Genomic DNA, 9,508 nt, shown 5'->3' with positions numbered 1-9,508 from the left:
TCCCCTTCCCGATATTACTTGTCTTGCTTTTGTTTGCTGTAATTTGTACATATACTATTATCTGCACAGGTTTAATATGTAGGCATCTTGTCATAGCCTCGTCACTACTTCATAGAGGTTAGGCTCGACACTTACCGGTACATAGGGTCGATTGTACCGATACTACACTCTGCATTTATTGTGCAGATTTTGGTACCGGCCTTAGCTGATCGTGAGGTTAGCAACTGGACTTGCTCGTCAGGAGACATCTGCTGGCGTCCGCAGACCCTGGAGTCTCTTCCTAGTCTTATCGTTTTACTGTTTCTTTTCTTTCAGAACTGTGTATTTTCGTTCAGACTCTGTATGTAGTAAATCATAGTAGCTCGTAAGTTGTGACTCAAGATCCTAAATGTATCAGATGTTATGGGTTTATGCTATTCCGCAAATCAGATTTTAACTTCTGTTTAGCTTAATTGTTCTTATTATTGAAATTGGCTAAAGTTGGTATTAAAAATCCTCTAACGTTGGCTGCCTAGCAAGTGAAATGTTAGGCGCCATCACGATCCCGACGATGAAAATTCCGGATCGTGACAAGAGAGAATATTCTAGAAAGAAATATGAGAACAAGAATAAAAATATAACAGAATAAAAAAGAGAAGAAATGCATGGTAAAATGAGGGAAAATAGAAATGGTAAATTAATGAGAATATTTGAAAAATATAATTTAAACATAATTTGTCTTGAATAAATTTATTTTCGGCTTCTGCTTGTACCTCTTGAAAGAAGCTAGAATTTATAGTTTTTCTTCAAAAGCAGAAAAATTACTTTTGCTTCAGCTCAAAAGCACTTTTTCATTTTGACCAAACATCTAGATTCCATAGATGAAAGCAAACACGAATAAAAATCATCTTGACCTATACTCCATTTGATGTGACTAGAGCAGGTTACTAAAGTTCACCTCACCTCTTTGGTCTCTGTATTGTTCAGGCTATTCCTGACTAATATCATGCTAGATTATAAACAGTGTCTGCTAGTCCAGATCTTTCTATCCCTTTGCGAGCCTAAATAAGAGGGATTTCTCGCAGATCAGCATGAGAAAATTATAAACATAAACAAAGGATTCTAAGATCCCGCATATCAGTTTTTGAGAGACGGAAAAAGTAAATTCTTCCCAAAAACAATTATTAAAAAACACTTTTAGAAAAATATATTTAGAAACACTTTTTAAAAGTGTGGCCAAACAACCATCTTCTTATAATTTACATTCTCTATCTAAGAAAATGTCCAGAAAATAAGTGATGTTTAATATATTAACAACCAGAAAATGTAGAGTTTTTAATGCAATCTGTGTCGCCACCATCTCTGATGCTCAAAAGTATTTCTGAAAAGTACTCTTTTTCAAAAGTATTTTTGGTAAAAAGCAATTTGTGTTTGGCTAATTATTTGTTTAACAAGAATCTAATTGTCCGAATTAGCATGGGGAAGTACATTTGGTGTCTACCTTCCTTGTATTCTTTGGGGAAATTCTAAGCTTTTAACTCTGAAGAGTGAAGATACAAGGGAAATTCTGGCAACAGTATTTGAGATGTATCATACCTCAAATATAAAGACATATCTCAACTCTTTCAACATACACCTGTAAAAAATATCATAAAAACAGGAAGGGAAAAAAGAGCCTGCAGACTGAGGCAGCACAAACAGCGAAACAGGGTATCTACCAACCTATGACCTAACCATAAAGAATTGCGATTCACTACATTTTTCAACTGTAATACCTAACCTAGGAAGACAGCATATACAGTTAAAAGGTAATCGGTATTTACAAGACGGTTGGTTACCCGAAATAACACAAAGGAATAAAGAATGGAGGTTCTGCAGACTCTCATTGCTGCTTTTTCGTCATTGTACGGTGTAATTGACATGACCATGCAGCTAAAAATATCACAAGGCCAATGCCCGTGCATGTCCAGAAAACTACTAACCAATTAGGCATGGCATCCGGAAATAATCCTGAAAGATGGCAGAAAAGGATGAGATTAACTGTAAATACACAAACTAATGAGATGCACCAAAATGAGAACTCAGAATGTAATAGAGTACTGACCATGTCCAAACTTGACGCAGATTAGGAGTTCAACAATGCAGATTGCTAGTGCAAGCCAGCAAAATGCTCCCACCTTTTTCACCGGTTTCCTGTTTATAATGTGGAGCGCGGGGGGAAAAAGTGAAGCACATAGAAAACAGACGCCAGGCAATGGAAGAAAAATATGCCACAATTCATAATTCTTGTAATAAAATAGTAGGATTTACCTGTCCTGTAGGTAAGTATTATACTCCCGAATTGTTGGTATTGCAAGTAACCACCATAGAACCAACCTATACACTATCAGAGGGTTTCTGGGAGGAATCCAAAGGCAGAATTTCAAAAAGAACGTATTCAGTTCTACAGTCAAGAACACAACACAGAGACTGAGAACTTGAAGAAATCGCCAGGGACCAAGGAGGGGATGCCATTCATCTTTATCCCAATGTGCTGGAGTAAATTGCCCAAGTGTTCGCTTGACCTACAAAACCAAAAGGAAGCTATTTATGTCAAACAAAAACCATTCATACGGCAGCCAAGACTAAAATTTTCATATTCCTCCTAAGAAATTCGGAAGAACTGTAGCGCTGAAGTCAGATATAGAATATGCCAGAACAGAGATTTAGCAAAACAACACTGGCTCAACGTACAATATCTGACTCAAATATAGTGCCAGCTTTTTGCCAAAAGCTCCAGGGACCCAACTAGAACTACTAGTACAGTTAAGTTAAAATCATTCAATCAATTATTCAACTACACCTTAACTCCAACTCCAAACTAGGTGGTGAATTAATCTGAAGTACATAACATAGAGTAAATGGATGTGATGCATTGTCGCAGATCTTGATCCAAAATTCAACAAGAAGAATTTGAACGACAAGGTACAGATCACATGTACGTGCATAACACCCTGCACAGAGTTATACAATTAAATTCAATCCTCTTTATATTGATGTTCGATCAAGTCATAGCTATATCTTGCTTCGAGTATCCTATGCAGTACGATTAAATAATACCATAGGTTGAGGATTTCGCAGTTTCTCCCTGGTTTGGGAAAGATGGACACAAAGTAAGCACCAGGTACCGACAAATTGTCCTTGGACAACTTGTGTTCTAACTCATGATGGATGCCAACTACTCAACTCCAACAATCACAATCACCTATTCTTTAGGAGTGATATATTTCCATTATATTTGTAGTTAACAGTCAGGGATCATTCCCGCAGGAATGAAGGACAATTACACGGTGAAAAGGCCATCAGCAACAATGAGCAAATTCCACTGCGTTTGAAACCTTGTGTCACTGCCTCACTGGCTCTCAGGATTTCTCGGTTATAAAAAGAAAAACATTCTCTCAGAAATATTTGAGAACTCCACTAGCCGAAATGAACAACAGTAATTAGTCTACACAATTAGTTGCAGTTATGGAGTTCACACTGAATCCACATGAGACATTTATCAAGAACTCAAATGTTGCAGTATTACGATGTCTCAACACCAAACACATTAAATAAACTGTATGAGACACTTATAATGTCAATTAGTAAGCATTATATGATAACACTCAAACCAGACAGACTTTTACAATCAACGCATACAGTTGAAGGGACACACCTTGCCTAAAATATTTGGCTGCCGGCTTATACCAACCCATTCATATGTTCTCCCATCAAAATAACGAACAGTACGCATTCCAGCCCAGATGCCTAAAGGAAACCAGAAAGGTAAAGTTTCAGTATATTTTATCAATCTAAAGAACAAGTCAAAAGAATATCATAACCAGACATACCATAGATAAGCTAGCTATCCAGAGAATAAAGTTTAATTGTTTCTTGTAATCACCCCTTGTTATTTCACTTAACAGGCAAGTATCATATTGAAGCATGTTTGTTAAATGACATCTAAGAAGACTGGACACTATCAACTGGCATCACAACTTCTTTTTTAATAACTTCTCCAATCTTCAAACTGGTCCTTGAAATTTGGCTACCCAATTCAATAGCATTGTCCCTAATATAATCACATCATTGCTCGGATGTGGCATGTCCTTTATGGGTTGTTCTGATAGTATATATATGTTATATACAAAACTATCCACACACAATAATGTACAATATATTTAAATCATCCCTAAATCGTTCTGTCTCAAATGTATCTAATAATAAAATAGCGAGATAAATATTCATCAGACAAACAATGGTCATCAATTAAGGTAAGCATGTCCAAATATGACCATCTCATAACAGCCCAAGAGAATGGCTTCAAATTTCTCACCAAACCAGTTGCAGATCAATATATCCAGAATAATGCTGTCCCACCAGCACTCGTTGAAGTTTGGTAACATGTGACGGAAAGTAAGCTGAAAATAGCAGTGTAAAGATAAGTTATAATAAGGAAAATAATCAGTTAACCACTTGCCTAAAATGGTCGCATTTAAAAATCAAAAGCCAGTGCGTAAAGCATTTGAAAGAAGCAAAAGAGGCTCTGACCTCCATCAACTCGAACCCAATTGATAAGACCCATAAAAGGGGCTGATTACGTATCATGATGGCCTTGCCCCACCACCCTAATATATGAGCCAGAACAAATTCATCGAATAATGTGTCCTACAAAATAAATACACCGCTCAGAGATGTCGCGAAGTCCAGACTGTTACTTTTTTTTTTTTGATAAGGAAGTCCAGACTATTACTTTTAGCAGGCTCAATGCATACATGCAGAACAAAACTAATACATAAAATAAAATTGAGGACATAAAAAGTAGTGCAACGAGAAATCATACATAGATATTCTTAAACCTGTTTGTGGGATCTTCAGGTACATAGAGTCTGCAATCAGCACCATAAGATCTTTCAGGAAGTTCTGCATAGCAAGTCAAATAGGTCTTAGCTATGCCACAAAGCAAAACATATGAACAGAATGGACCTGCATGAAATAAACCATGAAAATTTTCTACGAGTCCAAAATCCTTACCAATACCAAGATCAGGATGCAGATATCTCATGAACTGACGAGCATCATCGCGCCTCTGAGAAAAGAAAGGAACAGAGTTTTCATATCCACAATATAGTTAAATGGCTGCAACACCACCACATGAATAAATATAACAAGGAAACAGAGATGTAAGAATCTAAAGCTACTGATCCATTAACAAGACCGGTAATAAGAAACAGCATCTGCTTACCAACCCACCTGAAAAAGTAAAAATGTCAAAGCAACAAGGTAAATGACAGCCATTCCATGAACCAGGCGCCAAATGGCAGGATGTGGTCTAATAAGTACCCTGTAAGAAAGAACTGAAAAAATTAAGTGGGTAGAAAGCTATTGCCACAAACTCCACATAAATTTGTTCGTAGAGGTCCACAAGGAGAAAATAAGGTGAAATCTCAACCACACATTCAAAGCCAGAGGAAACTAAAACTTCGAGTTAGTTTACAGTTACATGGTAGAAAAATTCCAACTTCAAGTTCAAAGAAGAAAATAAAATTTAAGAACACGACTTCCTGGACTCGCCTAGTTGAGAATTGAGTAAAAGAAGCTCCATAAAGAATCCTGTCAAGATGAAGAGAGAATATCACCCAAAAAATTCTAAATGTGCTCCTGTATCAGAATTTGGTGGGTAAATCCTTTCACTGCTCGCACGGTGAACAATACAGACATTTATACCAGTAATAACCACCAACTCACTTTTTTTAGGCTATAGAAACAGCCAAACAGTCTTAACACAAAAATACCCAAAAAAATCAAAACATTCATTCTTAGACGAACGAAATGTGAAAATAACTTACGTCGAGGGAGCTTGCAGCAAAGAATAGGCAAGATAAACAGCAACCATTGCCCAAACGCCCCTAACAGATGGGAAAAAACAATTACTTCAATTTCTCACACATGATTAAGAAAAATGATTAGATAAAAATGTACTTAAAATGGCAAACCTTTTGACAGAAGTAGAAACATCACTGGATGAAGTGCTTTGTGGATCAAGAGCTCCACTTGCCCAGCTGCATAGTGATGACATAAGCAACTCAGAACATACACATGTAAATTTCATGTCCACCACCAAATCACATTAGCTTTTAAAATTTAGGAAATTTAAGGAAATAGTGAACAAGAAATGGATAAAGCATCAATAACCAGTAAGTAAGGATTCATAGCCCAAGTGTGCTATATGCCTTGGCTGTATCACAATATCACTCAATAAGACCCCATAGCAGTGTTGTAAAAGCGATGCCTCTGTCGCTACCTCAGGAGGTCATATTGATTTAATTACCAAGATGTACACTAAAAGAAGAAATAGACAATAGTGATCCCTGAAATGGACTTATGGAATGAAAATTGGCAGTCAGATTCCAGAAACCAAGGACCACAGCACAAGATTGAAACAACTATATTTACCATGAATCTTTAGATCAACAATTTGATAGACTTATCAAGAAGTGTTTAGCTACACTGTTTGCGGAACAGTCTTATCAAAGCTCTCTCTTTAACCAATCAAGCAAGACAGATGGAACGAAAGAAAGAAAAAGTAGCTCCGCAGCTTCCCCAAAAAAAGATTTACCGCCACTAATTCGTCAATCCCTGGTCTTGGCCAAAGACATACTCGGCATACCAAGACTAAGATGAATCATTTCAGTTCCCCAATGGGCCTAGTCCCTTAATCCCTAAACTAAATAGGATGCTTATAATCGCGATCATGCCCCCATCAACTCTTTCGGTCACTACTACTTGTGTTGCACCTAGAGTTGCAGAGAGTTTGATAAGACTCTCGGATAAGAAAGATTAATCTTGAACAAGTTTCAGCTGATTCTCATTATAAATCATTTTATAAGAGAGGAGCTATCAATAGTAAGATAATTTTTTGCTCGGTCAGTCTGGTTGGAAAGAAGCTTGCCTCAACATTCATTTGAACAGAGGAAACTTTCTACATGTATTGTAAGATTACTGGTCCTGTCAAATGGGGATTTTAAGGGCAAAATTGTTATTATGCGGTTGGGATTTCTTTCATCATTTCTTTATTCCTCCTCCTTCATATATAATTGAAGATTTCAGACAACCAAAACAGACTGAGTGCTAAAACCTCAAGAAAAGAAGTGGTCGTATTTCCATTATATGAGCAATTATAGGCTCCAAATGCAAGCCCTCAGAGAAGAGAGATAGAAAAAAAATATCCATCATAATTTAATAGTTCAAATTTCCTGCTATATTAATATCTAAAACAATAGATAGACTGCAGATAATTAAACTTGATGAGACAGGATTCACGATGGACTTTAGAAGAACCAGTGGAAACTAAGACAATAATTAGAAACCTTTTAAGAGCTTCATCGAAGTCTGACAAATCAGTCAAGAAAGAAACTAATACCTAAGTTTTATAAACTAAGATTTATAGAGCCTGTTGACTAAGAAACTTACATGAGGAAACATGCACCAATAAGCAACAACGTAATAGTACGAGGTTTGTATGCCCAAGCTGTCCACGGATCCAGCTCCTCATCTATACTTACCGGGCTATGATTACCATTTAGGGTAACAAGATTCTTTTTGTTACCCTTTCTGTAACCATTAGGTTCCATATGCCTGGCCTCACAAAATACAACTCCTTCAGCCCCTTCACTGCACACAAAAGATAAATGGGTCCAAGGTTACATGTCGACGTAGACGATGTCACAAGCAGATAACGCAAAAGCCAACAGCACGCCAGCAAACATCACAAAACAGGGGCATTCTCATAGAGCTAAAACTCGTACCAACTTATGCAAGTCCCAAAATGTACCTTCCTAGACAATCACACTATTCAGAATAAGGAGACTTCCAAAAAAAAAAAAGATGAGGACATAAGTGATTCGAAGAGGCAAATAACAGAAAAAACAATCTCAAAGAGCAGAATGAACTAAAGAGAATAATTAGAACGATCTCATGTTCACCTGAAATTCTATTTGACTAATATATGTTACACTAAAATCTATACTAGAAAGTCAACCTCAAACAAAAAGGGTAAACAATCAACATGGAACCTTTTGTTCCTATATCGTTTTGGCTTCCTTTTGTATATAACCTGCCTCTAAAGAGACAGAACTCAGAAGCATGAAAATTAAACAGCAACCTCAAAATTAAGATAAATCTATGGAGTAACATTTCTGTGCGAGAGCTTTTCTTCAGCTACTATCAGTATAGAACTACAAAAATCTTCGGTAAAACAAGATTTGACTGAATGCAATACATAAAGAAAGAAGCAAATAAGCAGATGCAACAAACCCCACAAAGCACAATAGCCACATTAATACAAAAATAAAAAAATCAATGTAATTGGCTATTACAAGAACATCACAATCAAAACAGCAGCAGAAAAATCTCTTAACGGAAACAATTGCAAACAAACCAACAGACTCCATAACTGAATTTTTTCCTAGAACCACAAACAATTAGCGATATAATCACATGATTCGAATAAAAATTGACTCTTAGTCAACGGCTGGGACATAAAAGCCTAAGAAATAGAAAGATAAAACACCTAATCTTCTTCTTTAAGTTGATGAAAAACTCAGTTCTCAGTAAAGAAATGAAAGTGGGGTGTCCATCTTGCAATGGAAAATCACAAATTGAAGAAAATAACAGCAACCCAGAATTCAAAATAACTCAAAATTCTCTCACAAAGTAAGGCAGAGTGCTGGTAAAGAACTCACCGGCTTCCGCTATTTACACGAACTCAATGAATAAATGACATATGTATTCATACACACTCTTATCACTAAACCATAATCAAGAGTACATGTCAATCATGAATTCCAAAACTGGCAACAACAAATAGGTGATGTAAAGGCTAAAGAGAGAAGAACCCAATAGTTGATACAATATCAAATGGCCAACAATACATTAACCTATTTATATACACTTTTTCTGTCTGGCACTCTCACTGTTTTGAGAAAATAACTCAATCTTTCACTTCTATTCTGTCAGACTTATCTAATCATTAATAAAGTAAGCAACTTTTATTAGTACATCAAATGAATCAATGCCCCATTCCATTTCCATACCAAAATTAAATGCTTTTACTTTGTACTTCAAACTGTTCAATCTTTTTCGAAATAAAAGAAGCATACATATAAATGTATACGCGCAACATATTTATAGATAGAAAACAGTAGCTGAATAAAGGAGGTAACTTACGTAGAGAAAAGCTGACAAATCCTTAGAGTCGTAGGGTTGAATGAAGAGATGAATTTATAGCCGTAGGATCAAACAAAGGAGGGCGATAAGAGATGGGGGATATGATGGGGTTTAATAGTTAATTTAAAATTTCAAGGAAAAGGAAAGACGACGAAGAAGGATTAGAAATGATGACTATGAAAAGGGAAAACAAAAGGTTACGATATATATATATATCTGTACAGAAAAAGGTGAAGGGGAAGAGAGAAAGAGAAGAAGATTGGGGGGGGGGGGGGGGGGG

The 9,508-nt window shown here is 36.4% G+C and overlaps 1 protein-coding gene across 3 annotated transcripts; it reads right to left on the bottom strand.

The window, feature by feature from the left end:
* Positions 1–1,527: 1,527 nt before the first annotated feature.
* Positions 1,528–9,484, bottom strand: LOC109208557 (CDP-diacylglycerol--serine O-phosphatidyltransferase 1-like). 3 transcript variants are annotated; one of them, XM_019371684.1, is made up of 14 exons: positions 9,229–9,484; positions 7,474–7,674; positions 5,997–6,062; positions 5,850–5,909; positions 5,575–5,613; positions 5,254–5,344; positions 5,035–5,089; positions 4,844–4,923; positions 4,552–4,668; positions 4,337–4,421; positions 3,677–3,768; positions 2,290–2,543; positions 2,084–2,172; positions 1,528–1,989 (listed from the first exon to the last, which is right to left on the bottom strand). In XM_019371684.1, exons 2-14 carry the CDS (start codon positions 7,632–7,634, stop codon positions 1,862–1,864), a joined length of 1,317 nt encoding a protein of 438 aa, XP_019227229.1. In that variant the 5' UTR covers positions 7,635–7,674; positions 9,229–9,484; the 3' UTR covers positions 1,528–1,861. The 3 variants fall into 3 exon arrangements, with proteins under 3 accessions (XP_019227229.1, XP_019227230.1, XP_019227231.1); XM_019371685.1 differs by lacking the exon at positions 9,229–9,484 and adding an exon at positions 9,096–9,186; XM_019371686.1 differs by lacking the exon at positions 5,575–5,613.
* Positions 9,485–9,508: the final 24 nt, after the last annotated feature.

This window comes from Nicotiana attenuata, unplaced genomic scaffold (genome assembly GCF_001879085.1).
Source record: "Nicotiana attenuata strain UT unplaced genomic scaffold, NIATTr2, whole genome shotgun sequence".
In the NCBI taxonomy this organism is placed as follows: Eukaryota; Viridiplantae; Streptophyta; class Magnoliopsida; order Solanales; family Solanaceae; genus Nicotiana; species Nicotiana attenuata.
Note: the sequence above shows the minus strand (reverse complement) of the source record. Positions and strands in the feature narration are given on the sequence as shown.